The sequence below is a fragment of the Clytia hemisphaerica genome, unplaced genomic scaffold, assembly GCF_902728285.1.
Source record: "Clytia hemisphaerica strain Z4C2 unplaced genomic scaffold, Clytia hemisphaerica genome assembly, whole genome shotgun sequence".
In the NCBI taxonomy this organism is placed as follows: domain Eukaryota; kingdom Metazoa; phylum Cnidaria; class Hydrozoa; order Leptothecata; family Clytiidae; genus Clytia; species Clytia hemisphaerica.
This window is the reverse complement of record NW_027104560.1, coordinates 238841-263737: the sequence shown is the minus strand read 5'-3', so window position 1 is coordinate 263737 and position 24897 is coordinate 238841. Positions and strand designations below refer to the sequence as shown.

The following is a 24897-nucleotide window of genomic DNA, read 5'->3' as shown; positions in this document are numbered from 1 at the left end:
TTTTGCTTAGGCGGACTGTAAAACAGCCCGCCAGATTTTCGTTGTTTTTGCCATGTAAAAAAAGAGTGAAGCAATGTTTTTATTTGAAAATAAGGGATTCAAATCTGTTATTGATGTTTATTTCTCATTCTTATTAATTATATTCAAAATGAACGGAACGAAACCGTAACATGAACAAAAACATGAACATGGTCTTAGGCTTTCCAAAGTTAACGTGAGAGGAGATGCCCGGGCGAAGTTAGTGAGAAAGAAAGGAAATGTCTGGTCAATATTTTATAAAATGTTATATCTTTATCCAAAAAGTGTAAAATAAGAATCGGATTTTATTTTCAAAACTGGCAGGACTTTGTCAGCACCGTAAAAGTTTTTCAGGCGGTAGATACGATTGCAATGAATCTACCTTCCGGGGGGGGCTCAAGAACACTGTAACAAGGTCCGATATGAGAGAAGTAGTACTCTTAGGTTCCAAATAAACGCCCCCTGTTTAATTAATTGCCGGCGGATGGTAATTGTACTTGACTAAAAACCCGAAAAATAAGGTTATATATACAATTAGGCTATTTAGAGCAAAATAAGAGACCTTCTCTTTGAAAGATGAAAGTATTCTTAAAAATTAATAAATGGAGGGGTCTCCTAATAAGGAAAATTTTCGAAAATTTAACAAGAGAGGGGGGGGGGGGGGGCGTTTATTTGGAACCTAAAAGTAATGTAAGACTGTTTTCGGACAACAATTTTGGAAAAACGACTATTTTAGTCTTTTAGAAAAAAGTCGCTGGAAAAACGAATATAAAATTGAATTGTGCGAACAAGGTGTTGATACAAGCGAATAAGAAAAGAAAAATGTCGAACCTTTGCGGTAACTCATTTTAGTGACTAGTCGAAAATTGAGTTTGTTTTCCTGATACAAAGGTTCGTTAATAAGTGAAGATGGAGAGCAAATTTTCCGAACTTTTTTAATACAGTATTGGTATATTTCATTTTTGTTAAAATGTTTCAGTTATTAAGGTCTCAAAGCAAAATTTTAAAGATACTCTCTTATTTTATAAGAACCAGTAGATCATTGATGAGCCTCAGCTGTTACTATTTGTTTGGCACTTTGAGCCTCAGATTGTTCTTATCGTGTTCTTATTTATAGGGTAAAATCAAGAAACTAAGAGACTTTACACCTAATTTTTACTACTTTGGCCCCTAAATTGCTTGAAATTGGAAAATTCCAATAAACATTGTTCTTAAATTGTTCTTACTTTTTGGCGATTTTGAACCTCGTTGTTCTAATAAGATTGTTCTTACAAAAGAAAAAGTGTTTGCCAGCTTTTTTTTTAATTAATTCCAAAGATTTTGTTTGAAATGAAACAAAGGAGAAGAGTAAGAGAGAGGACAACCCTGGGTTTGTGGTTGCTTACTGGTTGGAGAGAGAATATTTTCCAAATCATTTTGAAATAGACCAAAGTTAACTATCTAGAACTACCTCAGTCAATTAGTTAATAAATTATGAAGGGCTTTTTGACGTATTGTAGAAGATCGTAAAAAAACAACAACAACAACATAAAAATGAATAGTGTGGACCAATGTTTTGAAAAGCACCGAAAGAACTTTTGTCGTAAAAAACTCAAACGAAATGTTATCAGCTTCATCATCTCTGTGGTGGTGGGAATGACTTTCATGGTTCTGGCTGCTCTCCTGTATTTCTATATTGAGCATTGTTCACATCCTTACACGCCAAAGGTTGATAGCTCTTGGCAACTTTGCCAGTACCTCAAAGAAAACACTACCATCGAGCTAAACAACCATTCAATGCTGGAAACGTTATGTCAAAACATGCAAGCTCCTGAGAATGTCACATGTGAAATGACGCAGACAATTTTCTTTAGATATTTTGATCTAACCTCAACGATGGCTTATACTGTTGGTATGTGAAACAAACATTTTTATTTAGTTTACTTAAATCATGTTCTTCATTTTATCTAGAAGTAATGTGCTTGTTATGCGCCCATAAGCCCAGGTTTTAGAGCAAGGTTTTTCGTCTGAGAAAACTTTAAACACTAATAGTTCCGTTGTTATCTGATTCATTCAAAATCTTCTACACAGGTTACGGACATGTATACCCAATGACAGACGCAACCAAACTATTGACCATCTTCGTTGTACTTCCACTGATAGCTCTGGCGATGACCAGTTACATATTTGCTGGCAAAGTCATCACTACTTTGACAAGTATTGTTCTTCTCATCATTAGACAACAAGTAGGTGGCTTTTACAATGTCCATTACATCATTACCGAAGATCAGTTGAAACTTCAAAAATTTCATTTAGCTCCCAAATCAATACTTGCGTTTGTAGTTGATTCACAGGAAATTTCGAGATTTAGCAAAATGATCGTACCCCTGTCTAGAAAAGCACCAGTGCCAAATTCAGCGTGAGTTTGAGGTCTGCTCGATTTCGCATATAGCAACCATTCAAATTCACGAAAACTAGTTGTTTGTGTGAAATAAACACGAAAATATCCGGAGAATTGAGTAACTTGAACTCAAGTTAAGTCAGTCCTACATAGTTTCACTTTACGAATATCACTTTCATATTTCATTGCAGCTCTTCGGCATCCGCCATGCAAGATATTTTTCAATATGTTTGTTGGGCGTTCAATTTTGCATGATGATCGCCTTGTCAATGGGGTTCGCAGCAATCGATTACAAAGTCCACGAATCATCTAAGAGATCTTTCCTTGGTAGGTTTGAAGTGTTAAACAGTTCACCCAAACCAGACATGACGCAACGAGTACCAGATTTTCTCAAAAAAAAAACCAAAATTTTTCTCTTCGTCGGTAAAATCGCTTAAATTTCCTTATTCGACGTACCAGATATAAAAAGCCTGCCGTGCCTGCAGATATTTTCAAGACATAAAATTCCACCTGTGTCAGATGAATTTATGACGTTATTTTTAGTAAAGTTGACCTCTCTTAACCCTTCAATGTTCAATTATTCAACAAAGCAATGTTTTTTTTGTGTCAAACAGAACTTGAAATTTACATAAACAATTAGCCCTGCTTCTCCAAATTTTGCACAATTTAACTGAATTTTGAAGACAGAAAAATATCTTTGTATACTTCACTGAGACGGAAAAACTTTGAACACAGTCTTAGCGTGACTCAGAAATCCAAAATTATGCAGTCAAAACTTATGATTACTCGAAAAAGTTTACGTGATTTTATTCCTATGTTACTTGCTTTATAACTTACAGGTGTATGGTGGCCCATAAGTGCCAAGTAATTTTTTATTGAAAAAACATTTTTTTTATAAATGAAAATAACTTTCATTTTACAATTTAAATTAACTTTCATTTCAAAATCAATTTAAAAGTAATTTCGTTTTCAAAATGACTTTAAAAATAACTTAAAATACGACCCAGCAAGGCCACACAAATGATTTAAATTTTGTTTTAATTCTCATTTACTTTTCGATATCTTTTTAAAAAGCATTTTGTTTTTTTATTTTTAAAATCACTTTTCTCACGTAGCCCATCAGTGCCAAAGACAGCTTTGTCTTCAGACCCCTACAGGCTTAAAAGATTGAAGTTACTATGGTTACTTATTGGTTTGTTTACAGTTCACGGCCCATCAAGGCCAAAACAACTTAGTGCTTAAACCCCAAACATTTTTACAAATGTGTAGGAGAGTATAAAATGATATCCTTTACTCCAGTGTTCTATGGTACCATAAATGAGAGATTTTTTGTCCGTCACAGTGCTTTTCATTTCTATTATTCATTGTTTGGCTGGTGGGTTGTATTGTCTTGAAAATTTACTTCTTTTTGCAGACAAAATTATTCATCAAACAATGGGCAACATGAAAGAGCCTTTGTTTTGATGTGTAAATAAAGAGTCGAATTTTTTCTTAATATGCAGCATGCGAGCATGAAAGTAAAAAAATGGTGAGAAGAGAGGAAATACACTTTTTTTTATATAAGAACAATTTTATAAGAACAATGAGGCTCAAAAATGCCCAAAAATAAGAACAATTTAAGAACAGTGGAGGGGCTGAAGTTAGAGAGTTATAGCAAAAAGAATCACTGGTTTCTAAATCCTCTAAATAGTAAAGTAAATAGCCAAAATAAGAACAATTGAAACAAAAAATTAAGAACAGCTGAGCCTCAGCAAAAATTTACTGGTTCTTATAAAAAAAGAGTGTAATAGGAGGGAAGTTTTATTTACTTCCAACCCCTTTGCCGCCATATTGACCCCCCCCCCTAAAACAAACAACTGGTTCGTTCTATTATCAAAAGAAACTTTATCTGTTGAAATTTACTCATTTATATGAATGGCCTCAATGGGCTGTCAGATCAATTCATTTAAAAATAATTAAAATTGATTTTAAAATGACATGGCCTCGATGGGCTGAGCTGGAAATCATTTTTGAAAACAAACCCGTTTTAAATTTGAAACGAAAATAGAAACTAAATCAATTTTGAAATCAAAATTTAGTTCAAAATTTAAATTAAAAGCTATTGCAAAAGTGAATGTGGAAAGTAAAGTATTTTGAATTTTTTATATAAAAATGTCAAAACAATTTAACTTGGCTCTCATGGGCCACCATACAGGTGATAACTTTATTAATGTCAACAAATTTGAACCAATCAGAAATAAATGTCATGTAACAAGCACATAAGAATTTTGAGTAAAAGCGTGATTTGTCTTCAAAATTTATTTTTGCAACCTGTTTATTCGTCTAATCAACATTTGAATGAATTTTTTTCATTTCTAGATTCAATGTACTGGTCGATGGTAACGATATCAACAGTTGGCTTTGGTGATTTCTATTGGAGCAGTGAAGAGTATTTCAACGCGGGAATACATTATTTAGTCTTAGTCGTGTTTTGTTTCCTATTCGCAATGGGAACTTTCGCTTCAACGATCACACAAGTTTGTGAGTTAATTGGTGATTACTCAAAGCGAACGTATCAAAAACAAATGTCAAAGCGAAAAACAAAGAAGCTAGAACGTTCTTTGAGAGAGAACAAAAGTTTTGCAAATTTCAATGCTACTGAAGAAGTTGAGATTTATTCACAAAAGGAGATTGAAATTATTCAAGATGTGACTTGGTATAAAATACATCAACGCAAAAGAAGACATTCTCTGCCAGAACGCATGTAGCCTGAGTTCGTAAGGTGAATGCTGGAAAAAGAAACCTTTAAAACTTAAGTAGTTGCTCCTGATAACAACTCTTTGTGCAATTTCAACGTTAAAACTTCTAACGATACTTTAACGCAGAAATGCGCTATTCTTATAGTGGAGTTTTTTGTTTCTTAATCGCGAATGGAACTTTTTCATCAACGATCACACAAGTTTGCGAGTTAATTGGTGATTACTCAAAGCGAACGTATCAAAAACAAATGTCAAATCGAAAAACAAAGAAATTAGAACGTTCTTTGAGAGAGAACAAAAGTTTTGCGAATTTCAATGCTACTGAAGAAGTTGAGATTTATTCACAAAAGGAGATTGAAATTATTCAAGATGTGACTTGGTATAAAATACATCAACGCAAAAGAAGACATTCTCTACCAGAACGCATGTAGCCTGAGTTCGTAAGGTAAATGCTGGAAAAAGAAACCTTTAAAACTTGAGGAGTGCTCTTGAAAACAACTCTTTGTGCAATTTTGACGTTAAAGCTTTTATCAATATTTTAACACAGGAATACACTATTCTTATAGTGGGGTTTATTGTATTTTATTCGCGATGGGAACTTTCGCTTCAACAATCACACAAGTTTGTGAGTTAAAGGCTTTAGCGCTATACTTATAGTAGGGGTCGGATTTGGTGGCACTTCCATGGTATACTCTGAAATACATGCTGATGTCAGCCTGAAAGCTGATTGGCTTAACCGACAGTTATACGCGGTTTAAGAGTATAGCTAGTACTTTGTTATGTTTTCAACAGTAAACGAAAGTGAATGAAGACAAAATGTAAACAAAAAGAATGCAAAGAAGTTTTCGAATAAATTCACAATAGAATGTCTTCATTTAAAAATAGAAACACTCGATTTCATTCAAAAGAAAAAGACATTCTTTTTTTTCTTTCAGTTTTATGTAAGTCTTTTTGTGTTGTTGTTGAACATTATAGTAAATTATATTCACTTTTTTGAATATATTTTTTGGATAAAGTCACTTTTGGTTTTTGTTATGATCCAGCACTCCTAACATACTCCTCCGTCGTATGTTTGTGCCAATGCTAGATCAGCATTTCATAAATATACCATGCGTCGTTCCCTTTAATTGGTGAGTACTCAAAACGAACAATTCAAAAACAAATAGTAAAACAACAAGTGATACTTTTATGGACCTACCTGGTTATGCATTTAACACGTTTGTAATTGATATCTACGTGGCGTGACCATTAAACAATCATTCAGAACACAAATAGTGACGATCTATTAAAATTAGTCGTTTGTTTCTTATAAAAAAACGTTTAGAAACCAAAATTTCATGCTCTTGAAATGTTCTTTCATATTCAAGACTTCGTGAGCAAAAAAACATCTCCAAAAAATTGAGTAATTTGGCTAAGAACATTGATGTATGTTTATTAATAGTGATTCTTATAGATAAAGATGCTTTTTTTGAGCTGAAAACTTTTTACAAAAGTCTGCTTGAGCCATCTTTTATCTACTTTCATACAAAAAATCAGAAAAAAAACAACCCTTTTATGGCCTTTTTTTAGCTGAAATTTACCCCAAAATTCTTTTCTCCAAAAATCGGGCTCCGTCACATTCGAGGATTTATAGTTATGCATCTTTGTTCAAAAAATCATAAAAAATAAAAGAGCCAATCAATCTAATACCTAAGTAATTGATAATGTGCTTATAAAAAAATATCGAATTTGGCCAGTTTTTCTATAAAAACACGCCAAACAACCAAAATTTCCTGTCTAAACACTCGTGAGCAAAAAAAAAAATCCATCTCATAAAAAAATTGAGTAATTTGACTAAGAACATTGATGTATGCTTATTAATAGTGATTCTTATAGATAAACATGCGTTTTTTGAGCCAACAAATTTTTTTTGCAAAAATCTGCTTAAGCCATATTTTACCTATGATGCTACCCTACTTCCATGCAAAAAATTAGAAAAAATCAAAAATCCAATTTTTCATAATGTCCAAAAAACCCGTTTTATAGCCGTTTTTTGACCCAAATTTGCCCAAAAACATTTTTTTTCGAAAATCGAATACTGTCATATTCTAGGGTTTATAGTTATGCATCTTTGTGTAAAAAATCATAAAGAATGAAAGAGCCAATCTCGAGAAAAGCCAATACCTAAGTAATTGATAATGCGCTTATAAAAAAATATCGAATTTGGCCAGTTTTTCAATAAAAACACGCCGAGCAACCCAAATTTCCTGTCTAAAGACACATATTCTTCAAAAGTAAGCCCTCATGAGCAGAAAAAACATCTATCTCATAAAAAAATTGAGTAATTTGACTAAGAACATTGATGTATGCTTATTAATAGTGATTCTTATAGATAAACATGCGTTTTATGAGCCAATAAAATTTTTTTGCAAAAATCTGCTTGAGCCATCTTATACCAATGATGGTACCCTACTTTAGTGCAAAAAATCAGAAAAAAACTAATGATCCAATTTTTCACTAAGTCCTAAAAACCCAATTTTTTAGCCGTTTTTTGGTCCAAATTTGCCCCCCAAAATTTTTTTTCGAAAATCGGGCTCCGTCACATTTTGGGCATTGCCATTTTGCATCATTGTGCAAAAATTAAGAAAAAATTAATGAGCCAATCTCGAGAAAAGCTGGTAACTAACGGACGGACGGACGGACGGACAAAGGTTAATTTAAAGGACCTCTAGGTAGGTCCAAAAAACAAAGAAATTAGAACACTCCTTGAAAGAGAACGCATGTTGCCCGAGTTCCTTTTTTAAATTGATCGAAAAATTTCCCCTTCCCGAAAAATTGACCCCATTTTTTTTTGAGATCGGGTTCCGCCATATTTTGGACATTACAACGTTAGGTCATTGTGCAAAAAATCTCATAACGAACGAAAGGACACAACTGGACACAATTATCTTGATCATTCTTAACTGGTTGGGAGGGACAGATTAGAAACTACAATATCGTTAGTATGTATTGGAAATTGTAAATATCGAGTATGGTCACAGAATACACACATTCGTGATATTCATCATGACGTAATATTACATAATGGAAGCATCCCAAAATGTTCCGGGCGTTTACCACAAGTTTTATTTTTCAAATTCAAAACTAGTGGCAAACACCCGGTCTTCCTGCATGCGTTTTTACAAAACATTACGTCATTTATATCATGAATTCGCATTATAAATCCATTCACGTATTCACTCGTACCGTAGAAGAATTGATAAATGAAAATACAGAAGGTAAGACAACATTATAAAAAGGAAATACATTTGAATAAAAACTTACCAAATTTATTTGCGGAGAACCGAAGAGTCGGGGAACAAGTATGTAAAGCTTACCTATAAAAAATGAAGAAAGAAATATTCTATATTCTTGAAGTCGAGCAACTGCTCAGAGTAAGAAAATTTAGAAAGTGTAAAAAGTTCACAACCGAGAAGGAACTAATTTTTGTCAAGTTCAATAATACCTTTAGAAACAAACGTTGAACAAATGCTGAAAAGCACAATTTTATATGGCCCATGTAGTAGAGTAAAGTAAAACCCCGGGGAAGGCATTCGATTCAAAAAAGACCTGTCCTGTCTCAAGGGACATCACCATGGTAATTGTTTGAATACTAGGTAAGTGATGTTCGTGACGTAATTCATGAAAAGGTATATTGTGTAAAAAGATTCAGAAAAGAATAATGAGCCAAATCCAAGAGGACCACCGAGGTAGATTTAAAAATATTTTTCACAAAACAAAAAAGTTAATGTGTTCTACAACATAATTGACAAATCGGGGAGGTGACATAAAGATGTTTTAATACCATTTTCACCTTTCACAAAAATCTTCGTTCATCATGGCTATAAGATCATAAAAAATTTCGAACGTTTTTATTTTCACAACATTGATACAACATTCCTGAAATATTTTAAATTAATTTTTGTCTTCTACAAAAATCTTCGTTCATCATGGCTATAAGATCATCTATTGATTCAAACGTTTTCACAGCATTGAGACAATCTAAGGAATGCAAAGATGCCCATCGGTAACCGTTGATGTTTGGTCGTGAAAGAGCTTTACATACTTTATCTGGTAGTTTAATGTTCTGATCTTGGATATAGAAAGTAATGGCATCACCTTCTTTCGGTTTCAAATCAGCGATTATCAAATCAGGACCAAACTTTTCATTAAAGATTTTTCGACCAATAATTGCATAATCATCCCGGAAATAACTTTGTGTAAATAAAAAACTCTGCGGGTATATCTTTATCCTCAACGGTTGTGTCTTTTTTATTTCACGCAAAGCGTTGACTTGTTTCAATAAAGCAACGAAATACGGAATATAAACATCATGAGGGATGAGCTGTGTGTAGATATGGATCATAGTTATTCCAGTCATGCAAGTTTCATTAAACAGGTCATCTCTTGAAAGAAGATATTGGTACATGTATTCATATCGGTTGAAGTCTGGCTCTTTTATCACATCAAGTAGATCTTTGAGGATAACATTCCTCATCTCTGCAGGTGCAGGTTCATATAGAAAGAAAAAGGAGCCCCGATAGATTGGCAACCAATTTGGAAGTGAACAAAAATTTTGACAGTGTAGAATGATATTCCATAGTCGATCCTCTTGAAGCCCTTGCAATATTTGAAAAATGTTTCTTCTTTTTATATCACGAAAATCTATAATCAAATAGACCAATGTTTGTTTGACAGCGTCGTTCACCCTCACTTCTTCGTTATAAAGACGCTTCAAGAGATTTTCCGAATCGCGTTCACAAATTTCATTCAAAAAGTATCTACTGCGAAAAAAATTCCTTTCAAAATGATTGACATTGAAGTTCGGTCGTCATTGAACAACAAAATCTTCACTCGGAAGGTATATATTGATGGTGAAGCAATCTTCGTTCCGTGTCAAAGGTTCCAAGCGTTGCAAGAGGTCATCCAGAAAATCCAATTCAATCAAATCAGCAATAATGGTTATATTATTTACTTGTGTGCAAGCCAACATTCCGAATTCTTCAAACTGGAAGCCATCAGCTTTGCAATGGGACATCAATATGAAGAGAAAACAAGTCACCAAAAAGGAGATACGGACCATTTTGTAAATACTCGAAAATAATTTCTGTTATTGTGAAAAAGAGTGAGTAAATGTATTTTTTTTCTTGCAAGAATTTATACCAGTATTTAGGAAAGTCCCTTCAGAAATTGTTTTGAAAGAAATAATGGACTAATTACTTACTCATTACTAAAACGATAATGAGACACCAATAATGTCATTTTATTGTTTATAAATTAATTACAATACACGTTTTCCTTTTTTAAAGCAACTGTTTTATCAAGCAGTTTCAATGTTTCTTAAGAAATCGGCCTTTTGAGCCTTAAAGGGACATTAAAGTAGTAAAATGTAAACATTGCGCGAACCACGTGTCATTAAAGAGAACAATTGAAATCACGTGTCCAAAACAAACTTGTAAAACAATTGAACAATCAAAATTAGCCATATTTGGTTTGATTTTTTATTTTGACATGTGACATTTGTTTTGATTTTGTATCCGCTGCATACAGTTGTTTACAAATTTCGCAAGTACTGTTATGTCCCTTTTAAATGTTTCTTACATGTTTTTAAACTTTTTGACATAATCAGCCTATTTTTCATGCAAAGAAAAAAAAACATTTGTTTTGATTGGAAGGTTCTTAAAAAAACCGAATTAAAAAATATTATTTTCTCATTCTCAGCCTCAGCTAGCCTGGGAATCCAAGCTCATAATCTTAGAAAAAACAAAAACAAAGTTGACTCTCTCTAATTCGATATTCAAGGAAAAATTTCATTCGAATTAGAGAATTTAAAGCCACTTTCCTGCTGAGGGGATCTTACTTCGAATTTTAGTTCGAATTAAAGAAAGATTCGTTTTAGTTCGAATTACAGAAAGATTCGAATATTAGAGGTTCGAATTGGATGAATTTGACCGTATTTGAAAACGAGGCCCGCGGTGATTTTGATATAAACGCTATTTTTTCACCTTAACTTGGCTCCGAGCCTGGTTTCAGCCGAGATGGTTTCAGCGTCAAAGTTCTTTATCGAGCTCCTTTTTTACTTAGCTGTTAAGTTAGGATTTACTAAGTATGTAACTTCAGTACAAATATAAATTCTGTAAATTGGGCTTTTCCAGAAAAGAATTGAATTTTTTTAGAAATTTACCCCCCAGAACAAGCATTAGTTGACCCCATGGACAATCAAAAACAGAGCAAAATTACCCCAAACAGAGCAAGTTTACCCCCAGGACAGGGCAGATTTTGTAGATTTTTCACTACCCCCCCCCCCCGGACACTATATCCTCCACCCCCAAGTACGGACAGAAATGTACTGGAAGAGCCCCTTTTTGGCCCAGCGCTAGCAAATGGGCCTTTCAAGAGGAACTTTCCGTCTGTCCTGTCTGTCCGCAGTCCGTGCCGTGTTCTGTTTTTCTGTCCTCTCTCACTCCTGTCCGTGCCATGGTTGCTTTTCTTGTGCGATTCAATCGGGGGCATTCGCATAAAATTTAATCGATTTGCTCGGGTCGTCTTAGGCTGCGTGATGTAAAGAATATCGATTCTACTGCGGCCGTGGGTTTAATTGCTCCGAATCGAATCCAAGATGGCGCCTGAGATCCACGTTTTGGTTGTCGGTCAAATGTTTTGATTTCTTTATGGATCTTGAGACTTATAAAGGAAAGTTTACTGTTTCAAATGTTTTTCAATTACTTAAGTGTAGCTCTGACTTGCACCCACAGAAGTGGATGCTCATACTTATTGACCTAAAAGCTTTTAAAAGACTATTTTGAAAGTTGTATTTTTTACACTGATTTTGCTTGATTTTTTCATCGATGTTTTCTCATTATTGTTCAAAATGAAGGTTCAAACACCAACCAGATTATTACAGGTATGTTCTCTTATGTAATGTTTACTACTCTCTTGCTATCTCCTTGATGATTAAGAGGAATCAGGCATTTTATCAGAATAATTATAACGTGTGCGAAATGTTTTCAGGCTTTTATATTCGTCAAAAAAATTTATTCAAACAGCAAGAGGTTGATTAGATTAGCCTTTATTTGTATTGTTGGGTATTTTGATACTTTTTCTGGATAAAATTATGGTCAAATTTTATATTTGTTGAGCTTTTTTAAAGGAGTCTCGATCATGCTCAGTTTTTTTTAGTTTATACCAGACATAATTAATAATCAAACTTTTCAAAGGTTACTGCACTAAAATTGTGAGTATTCGATTAAGTTCGACAAACTTTGAAAACAGGAAATGTTCAACAAATTCGACCAAAACTCTGTTCAACAAAGTTTGACAACAAGAAATGTTTGACAAATTCGACAATAATTCCGTTTAACAAAGTTCGACAGTTGAAAACAAAACCAATTCTTTCAACGGTCACGAGAGAAAACGCAAGTTCAGATTTAATGTTTTAGTAAGTGAGGACAGCGATAAATTTGATTTTTTCACTGTAAATTTTTTGTTCAATATACCGTGAAGTCTGGTAACTTGCATCAGTGGAGGCTAACATGCATAGCCCTCCAATGAATGACCTGTCTGGTCCTTAAAATACAAAGTTAAATCAAAACTAAAATGGTAGAGTAGAGCTGCGAGCAAAGCTGCGTAGTTCATTTGTTTTTAAATTTTGCTGCTTTAATTGGTCAGTCATTTGAGGGCTATGCATGTTAGCCTCCACTGATGCAAGTTACCCGATCTCACGGTAAGGGTAGGCGTTTGTAATTTCAAATTTTTGCAGCGGCTTGGTAGCACATGCCGGGCTCAGAATCACTGACAAATAACTTTGGTGGTTCAAACCGGGCTCAAATCTACTGTTTTGAAAAAGTTGTCGCAAAGCATTTTGAGCATTCTCCATGTTGCAGCTTGTATCTGGGTTTTGTCTGATTTTGCAATTTTCTTTTGCCTGTTTCTCCTGGTAAAATTTAGCTTTTGTACACAATTTCAGAATATCATAATGATTAAAAAAATATACAATATAAAAACACTTACTGAATTATGATCTGCATCTGAAAGTGAGTTACTGTACAAAATTTCAGCCAATAACTCTAAATTGTTCAGTTTTTATGGACATTTTTATATACAAATTTTGCATTTTTTGGGTGCTGCTGAGGCTGCAGCCGCTCTGGTTGCAGGGAAATTTTTTCGAGGCTGGTTTCTTTTTAATTTTACTTTTTATCATTTGTTTTTGCTCCCTTTAGAGCTTTAACACATGTTTGTTAAAGATTTTTCAAAAGTTTTATTTTTACATAATCAGACACATGTTTCATATCAGTTGTGCTAATATCATGTGCTAATATAAACAAAAAATGTTTTTCTCTTCCTCTTTCTGACCAATCTTGCTCCACATTCGTGCCAATTCAATATAAAAAAGCTTGTAAATTAAAATTGATGAGTAAGCAAACGATTTCACTCTTATTTAGAAACAAAACTTTTAATGCTGGGCCTTCATGCCCTTGGGCTTCTTGTCTCTTTTTGACACGTACTCTTAGGTTCCAAATAAACGGGGGGGTTCGAATAAACGGGGGGGTTGGAAAATTTTCTAGATTTTAATAAACGGGGGGGACCTAATTGCCGGGGGGGTTGGAAATTGTACTTCTGAAACCCAAAAATAAGGTACAAATAGGCTAAAATCAGGCTATTTAGAGCAAGTTAAGGGGCCTTCTCTTTGACAGCTGAAAATATTCTTAGAGATTAATAAACGGGGGGGGTCCTAATAAGGTCCGGGGGGGTTGGAAAATTTTCGAAAAATTAACAAGCGGGGGGGCCCGTTTATTTGGAACCTAAGAGTATTGAATGTCGTTTCAGCAATTTTTTATCACTTTTTTTGTTTAGGCTATTGTAAACGTGTACAAGTTCAAGTTTAATTCCTTAACTTGATTTCCTATTCTCAGCCTGAACAGTTCGTTATCAATTTCTTATTTTTCGGACCATTTTCAGCTTCAAGTACCTAATAAACGTGTATGTGGAGAAGAATGCATTGCTTGATTCACGTGTTTTAATGAATTTATGATTTAAGATAAGTTCTTTATTGGCGGGCTTGTGGAGGATATTTATGAATGGAGTGTTTAATGAATTTATGATAAGTTCCATATTGGGATTGTGGTGGATTTTCATGAAAGAAGTTACAAAAAAATGTATTCAGACTGATTCACATGAATCAAGTGTTTGGCGGACAAACTTTTGAAATAAGCAATAGAATTGATATTGATTGATCTGAGTGATGTACTTTTTGGTCAGCCTAAGCTGAGCATTCAAATAGGTAAAATTCAGTTCTTCCATCATAAGACGGCAAAAGAAAAATCCGATTTCCCGTTCTCACTTTGATTTCTAAACTTTCTTCCGATCGGGTTAACTTTTTGGGTACTTTTAGCGTGCGTTGTTTTTACAGATCATAGTGGTGTTTCAAGATGGCGGCTCAAGCGATAAGTCAGATGTGATAAGTCAGTGTTGTACCAAAGTATTTCCAGTGTAAATCTGTTGCAAGCTTCAATTTCTGTCATTTATTTTTTTAACTCGGCAAATTAAACACATGATTTTCATCTTAAAGGTTTAAAGCCGTTTGCTCAAGTTTTTGTTTATGTTGAATTTTCTGATACTTTTTATTGCTGCTTTTTATTAGTTTTTGCAATAAAAACATATTTTTCTTGTTTGTCTCTAGGGGGGAATGATGGTGTTATAATGTTATTGGAATTTGATAAAGACTGGATGCAATCGTGCTTTTTTGGACTTGGTTTGGACGTGTTTGATAAGGCGAATCGCAAAAAATTGTTTGGTCTTTCGGTCGGTCTGTCGAAAATATTTTTCTCTTATTAAGAAGCAGCTACATCTTGTTGAAAGGGAATCCGTGTGGACTGATCCGAATTAAGAAATTGAGAAACCGTGGATAAACTGGTTTTCGGTTTACTCTCCATTAGCATGCGGCTCGCTACTTCGATTTGAAAACTTGTAAACACAGAGCGTGCAGAGGTCGACAGTGGAAATCCAGCAAAGCAGCGGAAAAGCTTTCCGACTCTCCAACTCTACCTGCTGACCGTAAATCAGGGTCGGTCAGATGACGGGAACCAAATGATGACATCACATCTCCTATTATTGGACTTATGACAAATGGTCTTTGGAATTTGATCAATTATATTAATATTAATATATACAGTTCTTGTTGAAATTGATCAAACTATTTTTCACGCAGTTCCGGACGCAGATTGGGCTCTTCCAGAAAAAATCCGTTCATGGGGGTGGAGGATATATTATTTTTTTCATGGATTACCCCTGGACATTTTGATTTTCAACCCCCTGGACACGGGTTATACCCCTGGACAAACATCAAATCAACCCCGTGGACACAAAAAATTACCCCTGGACATTGGAATTTACCCCCTGGACATTGCAATTTTTTGGTATTTTTTCAATACCCCTGGATAATTCATCCTCCACCCCCATGGACGGATTTTTTTCTGGAAGAGCCCATTGTGTTTTTCTAACCTTTTCTAACCTTGGCGCACATTTTGACTGACTGATGGAATGGAATGAATGGCGATAACAGTTTATACATATCTCTTATCAGACTTGCAGAAAGCGGTTATAGCCGTTAAATATCCACTACCGGTTGAAAATTACGCATGCGCAGTATTATGAAGTATGTGGGCTCTAATTGGCATATACACTGTATGCTGCAGAAAGTTATGAAAAATGGTTTCTAGAATTTAATGAATTATACGGTCAAGTTACACAACATGCACACTCTCGTCACAACTTGCGCAGTCATAACAAACAGATCCATCTGGTCTTCATTTAACATTGTTTTAAAGTTTAAAAAACACTGCCAGTGCTTGGCACAGAAGAGAGGACTCCCAGTTGAAATTAATTGCTACTCCGCTGCCCTGTTGAATTTATTTATTATGGTCGTGTGTTTATTCCGCCAAGGCGGTAAGGCGATCGCCCAAATTCATAGACCAATCAAAAGGTAGTTTAAAGAAAAGTGGGGGAAAAATGAGCTTCCCCGCATAGTGTATGAATTTTAAGTTTTGCTTTCGATTATCATTTGCGACCAGCAAAGTCTTCAAGATGGTTGTGAACTTGACGGTACTACAAAATTTATTTACGCAGACTGGATGCAAATTATGTTTTTCTGACCTTGCCAAATTTTGGCTTTGACTGAATAGCAGTCAGTTTTTAGGTACCTCATTGGCCTTGCACACAACTGACTAATGGTTTCTGTAATTTGACCAAGTCTAAATACAGTTCCTGTTGAAATGTTATAAATATGAACTACGTTTTGCAAAGTTTTTGATGCAAATTATTGTGTTTTTCTGGAGTTTGCACTTTGTGACTTAAAGCTTGTAGCTTGTTAGTTTAAAGTGTATTGGAGTTTTATTGTCTACATCCAACAGAAAAAATGTGTCATAACTGACTGGAATGAAATTAACAAAAAGTTTAATTACACTATGTTTCTCTTTTATTTTATAGTAATGAACTATAGCTTAATTGTTTGTTGCCTGGGAATCCATGCTATGATTTTTTCTTTGATAAACTGATGGCAAAATGTATAGCATGGTATGGGCTGAGAGTTTGAATTTCTCAGATCCTAAAAACGGTTGAAAACATAGCCAATCAAATTTTGTTATTCTTTTACTGGTCACACTTTCTTAGAGAAAGAGCAACTTTCTTATTCAACATTTTTAGTCTACTCTGTGTTTCAGTACATCTCTTACATCTGTTAACCCACTTATTAAAGCTATCTAGCTAAGCTCTATTGGCTGACCTTCCAGCCTCGGCTGGTTTATTTAGTTTTAATTGAAGATAACTTTTAAAATATTGAAATATTGATATGGCTCTGGTTCTTTACTAGTCGAGCACTTTTATAGCATTGATTTTACCACACTTGTTTTAATCTATTGATTGATATCATTCAACTAAAAAAGTTTGTTAGGTGATTTTAAAGTTGAATTCAACAGGAAAAACATCTAATAATCTTACACCAAATTGTCCCAAAAGTATTTTTACTAAGTAGATTAGAGTATGGTCAGAGTTGTAGGATAATGTTTATGCTCAAATAGAGATATCATTTTTAATGACTCTGATGTCTGTACGAAGCAGAAATAACAAAAGAGAAGAGAGAAAGATGTGTTTTCTTTTGTCTAAAATGCTGTGCAAGCAAATGGTGGGAGTTAAATCATGTCCTTCAATAGAACTAATCAGCCATAAGAGTGCTAATCAGCTATAAGGTCTTTCATTCAAGTATAAAGGTTTTGTTTTTAAATAAGATTGATATCGTTTGCTTACTCATCAATTTTAATTCACAAGCTTTTTCACATTGGATTGACATGGATGTGGAGCAAGATTGGCCAGAAGGAGGAAAAGAAGAAATTTTTTTTGCTTATATCAGCATAATATAACAATAGGCAGACATGAAATATTAGTCTAATATGAAACGGGAACGCTTATGTGAAAATAAAACCTTTAAGTTTATTTGCTTATAAATAATATAGCGATTGAATAAAAATTGAAATTAGATTTTGGGTTGTCTTGGGAATAACATAGTTTAGGTATAAAATTATTTCTTTTTTTATGATTTTTGTTGGCGCCAACAAAAATCATAAAAAAAGAAATAACTTTATACCTAAACTAGGAATAACAGGGATAGCACAGTATTTTACATATAGTGTATTTGGAATAACCATGCAGAGAGAGAGGGGGAAAAGGGGAAGCAAACAGGGAACTGCGAATTGATAATTAAAAGTTTTCATAAAGAAAGAGTTATAATCTAAAATATTTTTGGAAAGACTTTCTTTCTTTTTGACTGATATTTTTAATTTAGAAAATAATAAAAGATAAGGGAGCAAGCAAGTAAAGAGAAAATAAATAAAACATTTTCAATCATTTAGTGTACTTTTGTCGTTGGGAAATTTTAAGCTTTTGCAGCAGTTATCATACATAGAGAGATTTTATCAAACACTGTGACTAAAAAGCACTTTTTTCATGAAAGAACAGGAAAGAATGTAGTATTTTCAGTTTTTTTCAACTTCAGTTTGGATCTTTTTTGGTGTTTTTAATAAAGATATTTTTTTATGAGACAAGGGTCAAAACCTTGCGTTTTTCGTCTGAGACGAAGTAAATTAGCACAATTTCTTAAAAATTGTGGTGTCCTTGAAAAAGCAAATAAAATTCGTGTTAATTTTTTGCGTGTTAATTTTAAGGCCGTTAATTATGTGTCTACTTATTTTCGCTGAACCGTAGTTGTCCTTTTAAAGGTTTTGTTTTTAAATAAGAGTGATATCGTTTGCCTACTCATCATGCTTTTTCACATTGGACTAACAAGGATGTGGAGCAAGATTGGTTAGAAAGAGAAGAAAAACATTTTTTTGCTTAAATCAGCATAATATAACAATAGCAAGACACTGTCCTAATATGAAACATGTGTCTGATATGAAAGAGGAAAACTTATGTAAAAATAAAACTTTTAAAAGGGAGATAATCTGGGATGATAAAAGGTGTGAAAATGTTTTGGCGTAAAAAAAAGAGATAAGAGACCGATAAAGTATACCGCACAGTACCGTAACAGCTCAAATCATACATGTCTTTTATAAGAAAATAATGTATGTTTGTAGTTGTGTTTGTATAATATGTAAATTACTGTACATATGATTAAAACTCTGAGTGGCGTACTTTTTAGTTTTTTAATGAAAGATAATATTGAGGTTAAGTATCGATAGATAAATCACGACGACGGACGAATTTTTTCCAGCCTTCATTCGCGCCACGACACTTTTTTACAGGCTGATCGGAAAGCAAGCTAGACTTATCCCGTGTATTATATCTGCTTTGCTTCTAGAACGGAAAATCAAGCGGAAATTCGTACTGGAAGCAAAGTTGATTTCATTGCGGGGTAAGTCTAGCTTGTTTTCCGATCAGCCTGTAGAAAAGTGCCGTGGCGTGAATGAAGGCTAGAGAAAATTCGTCCGTCGTCGTGATTTATCGAAACTTAACCTCACTAATAACTTTTAAAATATTGATACATGGCTCTAGTTCTTAACTAATCGAGCACTCTTATGGCATTGATTTACCACATTTGTTAAGAACAAACTATACACGCTTTTTTTTATAAGAATGGTGTAAAACCATTTCATCATGGATATTCTTAACTTTTTTGGGAAAATCATCCTAAAATATTCTTATATCACATTCTTAGGTTAGAATCCTAATTCATACTAGCTTTAACATTTAGTTCATACGTCTCAAGCATAAAATGGCACTTTTGTAAAAGGAGTGAGCCTAACTTGGGGATAAAATTCTCTTAAAATGGCATTCTTAGCTTCAGTAGCAAAATTCCATGATGGTGATATTCTTAGCATATTCTTAGTTTTTTGGCCATTTTCATCATGGACATTCTTATAAAGTGGATTCTTATTTTAAAAAAAGAGTGTATAAGAGCATATGGCTTCGATGTTTAAAATATCAAGAACAAGTTGAGGACATTCTAAGGCTTCACAGAGTCTAAAAAAACCCGATTACTTAGGGAAAATCGACACTCGCAAAATGGTCAAAATAAAAACATGTTAAGAACATTTTTAGGCTTCAAACTCAAAAAGTTAAGAACATCTGACGGCTTCAAAAATTTTGGATGTTCTAATGAAAAAAGAGTAACAAGTGATGGTTGATAATATCGTGCAAAACATAGAATGATATTTTGAAAATAATCGAGTTAGAAGGTGTTGAAATCCCAAATTCCTTATCTTAATTAGAGAGAAGATGTTTTTGCAAACCTTTGGAATAATATTATTTATATTGGGTAATCTTCCAAATTTTTGGATTTTCACAAAAATAAGAAGAAAATTATCGCGGATTAGAGATAAAAACTATACAAAATAAGATAACAAATATCCTCTTTTGCTATCTTTCTTCTGACGTAATATAACAAGAGCTAGAAATCTATTATTTCATTCTGGAACCACATTATTTCAGAAGCTTTATTTAAAATTGGACTCATCCAGGATAGCTTATCAGAACATTTCAGGACTTTCGTGGATTTTAGGTTTGGAATAAAGTCTCTTGTGGCTTGTGGTAAACTTTTTAATTGTCAACTTTTCTGTTTTACCGTCTAATCTTCCTAAAGCGATTTGTATTCCAGAATCAGAAGGCAATATAAGCGTACGATTCTAATAATGCGCAAAACTAAAAAATTGCTGCCCTGGGTTTACAAGAATCTAGTTAGACCAGCCGTAAAAACCGGTCTCCACTTTCGCGCGACATGAGCGAAAAATTTTTGACTTTTTTGTAATGTCATTGGTCGGTTGAAAAATGAAGCAATTCTATTGGTCGAAATTGATGAAAAAAGTAGAACTTTCTTCAACTTTTTTTTGTTCGCGTGAAACATTTTTATGACGTAATTTTTTCTTCAGGCAAAAAAGGTTAAGAAAAAAACTGCCGCCCATTTCGCACGAAAGTGGAGACCGGCCTTAAATAGCAGAAAGATCAAAATGATCTACAGCTTGGATATCTGGCACAGGATTGCCTCTCTCTGCCTTCCTTCCTCATTATATGCTCAAATATTTAAATGTCTTTATTCTGTTACAGAACGCATCGTAATAACTGACAAAAAAGATCAACAATGCATAAATAATCAGCCTTGGAAAAAGATATCACCGAATAAATGCAACAGAATTAGTTAAAACCCAATGGAACTAATAAAAGCAAGAAAGTAATGGTAATAGCCACGAAAAAGTCAAATTGAAAAAAGAGTACTTTTTACCTGGGACAAAAGAATACAAGAAAAATGAGAACAACAAGTCATAAACAATACAAACCAAAGAGTCAAGAAGATGACGAAACACGCCACGAAATCAAAATCCAAATCAAAAACTTAAAAAAAAGTTTCAAGATGTTCGTCATATATTTCATAGTGGTTCTATCAATCTACATTGTTCTAGTGTTCTTATTTTTCTACATAGAACATTGTTATGATCCAGTCATACCAACCAAAACACCAAAACACAAACTCTGGCAACTTTGCCAACATCTTGAGAAGAATCTGACAATGGATATTCACAATGATACAGTGTTATCACCATTGTGTAAGAATCACAGAGAACCTTATCGTATAAGTTGCCAGCTGACGACAACGAATTTCTTCAAATATTTTGATTACGTTGCAAGTATATCGTTCACCTTAGGTAAGGCTTATTCATTTATCTGATATTCCGATAGCGGATTGGCGGTCGCCCACGCTAAAGCTCTAAAGGAGCAAGCCAGTTTCCCATCGGAGAGGAATGATAGTCGGCCTTTGATGTGCCGCACACAGATATCTGTAAAGCCCGAAGGGCTAGATTTGGTGCCGCACCCCAGTGGGGTTCAAAAACCCTTGTGCGTAAACCTATTAATATTTCGGTTGGACCGGCCAATCCCCGAAAACGAGGGCTGGGTTACCAGACCTCCCGCTGCAAAATCCTTGACGCGGACTCGCAAAATTCTGTAATGTAAACCTTCCAGATGTTGAAAATTTTCCCGACCTTCAGAGCTTTAGCGTGTCGGATGAAAATTTCATCATCTGGGTGCCAGATAACTTATACATAAGACAACACGTTACGGTACGGTATTGCTTATAGACCCGGGAGGAAGTTTCTTAATTCCGGTCAACCAAAATCTTTAATCGTAGTTTTTTTGTGGCACTCTATGGTAACACTACTCCATAAAGGTATAAATTTGTCGAGAGCGAATTTATTAGAAATTAGAAGAGCGAAATTAGAAGAGGAATGTCTACTGTGTAGTCCAGAATTTATAAAGGTCAAGAAGCTTTTTCAATGTTTAGAAATGGTAGATCACAGAAAAGTCTAAAAAACAACATTTTATATTGAAATGTCACATCAACGAGGACATTATTTTATAAAACCTAGAGGATCGCAGGATTCTTTCAGGTTAAAATTCCACAGGGTCAACAGCCAAGGTGGGTTTTCTAGTAGAAGGTTCTGAATATGTCTGCATAGTCTAACATGTTACTTCAAACGGGTTCCGTGTCAGTGAAAGAGAGTGCAACAAACTTTAGATAGAGCTCCAAGGGGGTTAGATTCCATAAAAATAACCTCCTCTGTTTTCTGATAGCTGAAAGACAATCCATTATCCGTTAGTGTCCATTATTCATTAATCTGCACAATGCATACATTAGTGTAAACGGCTTATATAGCTGCAATGAGGAAAAAAATTGTTAAAAGCTTCGAATGTCGTTTCTCGGCTCTTTTCAATAGGATGACGTAGACTTAACTTGAGGCATATCAAGTGTGAAATTTTCTTCAAACATAATTTTTCTTTAGGTTGGGGAGAAGTGGTACCATACTCAGATACCGGCAAAATAGTAACCATGATAATCACGCTACCCTTTATCGCAATATCCATGCCTGTTTACATTTACACGGGAGAGATGATCACGTCCGTAACACGTATCGCCGTAGTCATCATACGCCGTAAATTTCAACGTAATTTTTCACAGAAATATTTAACACTGGAAACTCTCGTATCGCAAATGTTTATGACGATTGTCGTATGGTTATCTTTAGCCGCCATCGATTATTCAATATACGTAGATGAAAATAAACGATTTTTCGATTCAATGTATTATTCAATGATGACTATATCGACAGTGGGATTCGGTGATTTTTATTGGAGTAGCGAAGATTGTTTTAATAAAGGATTTCACTATCTGTTGTTATCCAGTTTTTGTTTCTTATTTTCAATGGGAACTTTTGCGTCCACTTTAACACAAGTAAATAAACTGATATGTGACTTGACAACTAAGAAACCGAATTTCTTACGGAAAGTACGAAAAATGACTGAAGGAAGAACACGCAATGAAGGAACGATAAATTCGCCAGATAATGAAGGAACGAAAAATTCGCCGAAAATCTTGCGAGAAATGAATAATGCATACATAAACCATATTTATTGATACACGCCTTTTTTTATAAGAACCACTAAAGTTTGGCTGATGTCTTATTTATCTTTTAATTTTCATTTTCTTAATACTCTAATTCTCCTTATTAAAATGGGTTCTTTAAAAATCCGTACTTTATTGGTAATTGCTGAATTTTGAGGCTCAGGATTGTTCTTAATTTGTTCTTTGACCAATTTTCAGCCTCGTGTTCTTAAAAGATTGTTCTTGTTATAAAAAAACGTGCAGTAAAGGTTAATTGTATTTGTACCCTGTGCAAGGATTGAACAATATAACTATTTATTTTTTTAACGCATTTTTTAATTATCATAAAAAATGAGAAATCGCTTGATATGAATGAATACACCTTTTCGACCGTAGCCGCCAATTGCCGCGCGGGCATTTTTATCCCACTAAAACCGTCCCAGTCCTTTTTTCGCATCCTTTAGACCATTGAGTTAAAAGCCCGAAGGGCTAGAGTAGAATCTCTAACCTTTCTCAGGCAAGAAAAAGTGAAGCCTTAAAAAATACGCCGTATTTTTGACGACAGATTGAATCTAGCAATTCCTTTGTTTACGATTGATATTTTTTTCGAAATTTAGCTGTAAATTTTAGTTTCAATCTGCCATTTGTGTAAAAACCAGGCGAGCCACTCAAGGCCGCGCAACTTTGGTAGGATTTTTTGGCTTCAAATCCTACCAAGGAGATTCGATTCTAGCCCTTCGGGCTTATACCTCATTACTTTAGACAATAGAAAAATGTGTCAAAAAAGGACTGGGACGGTTTTAGTGGGATAAAGCGGACAAAAAAATGCCCGCACGGCAATTGGCGGCTACGGTGGGAAAGGTGTATTAGGCTGTACACATCCCACGCATGTTTGATATAAAGGGGATGAGCATCGTGCATAAAATTCCCTCCCGTCTTTGAGTTTTTGAGTTTTATAAACTTAGTTAGCTTGATTAGTAAGTTTGATATGGGAGATCTTTAAATTTCATTAAATTTGAAGTAAAAATCTGAATGAATAGAGGTTAATACAATCATTGGACTTCTAAACCTTTTTAAAGAAAATTGAAACAAGCTACCACAAATTTTGGGTAAAAACACATGATCATGTTTAAAAATAGTGTGACATTTAGGGAACTCAAAAATTGAGTATTTCTTGAATAACTTGGGAAATATTTCAAATAAAACGTTGAAATTTTATATGATGATCGGTATTTACACAAAGAACATATTTTGATGAAAAAAATGGTAAAATGAGTAAAATGTGTGGCTCCAGGTCCAAATATGTCCAAATATGTGTTTTGTCAGCCACCTCAAAGGAGGAAATGGTTTGTTTGAAAATGACACTTGAATCGGTAACTAGAGGTATCATATTATCTCAAAACAGATAAAGGAGCAACATTTTGAAACTGGTTGGTTTCAAAAAGCCACCAGTGTTGTCAGCCACATAAACGACTCATAGCTTATCTTGAAATATCTTGTAACCTAGTGAGCCACTTAATTTCGCTCCAAAACAATTGGAAAGGTTAATCGTTCTACTTATGCTTGGTGAAAAAATAAACTGTTAGCCACCAAAAATACTCATTTTATTATTTTTCTTCCAAAGTTCCGCCTCCCTCGCTTATTCTACCCCCACCCTACTATAAAGCACAGAAGAGTAGTGTTTCTTGCGACTTTAATATTGCACATTTGAATCGGGGGATTCCATTTTATCTCCATACGGGGGGAGAGGACATTTCCAGAGGGTAACATTAGAAGGATTTCCAGGGGTCTAATAGAGTGTTTTTTTGTTTTTGTTTTTCATT

At 34.2% G+C, this 24897-nt stretch overlaps 3 protein-coding genes across 4 annotated transcripts in view; 2 read left to right on the top strand and 1 right to left on the bottom strand.

Annotated features, from left to right (window-relative positions):
* LOC136823022 (leukotriene A-4 hydrolase-like) overlaps positions 1-24897 on the bottom strand; it is a 170381-nt gene that overhangs the window by 99198 nt on the left and 46286 nt on the right. The window lies entirely within an intron of this gene.
* LOC136823028 (potassium channel subfamily K member 3-like) lies at positions 1484-5783 on the top strand. The gene is made up of 4 exons (XM_067079328.1): positions 1484-1909; positions 2089-2243; positions 2590-2725; positions 4757-5783. The coding sequence occupies exons 1-4, from the start codon at positions 1552-1554 to the stop codon at positions 5143-5145; spliced, it is 1038 nt and encodes a 345-aa protein (XP_066935429.1). The 5' UTR covers positions 1484-1551; the 3' UTR covers positions 5146-5783.
* Positions 20719-23239, top strand: LOC136823029 (potassium channel subfamily K member 15-like). Its single transcript, XM_067079329.1, has 2 exons — positions 20719-21341; positions 22476-23239. Exons 1-2 carry the CDS (start codon positions 20945-20947, stop codon positions 23105-23107), a joined length of 1029 nt encoding a protein of 342 aa, XP_066935430.1. The 5' UTR covers positions 20719-20944; the 3' UTR covers positions 23108-23239.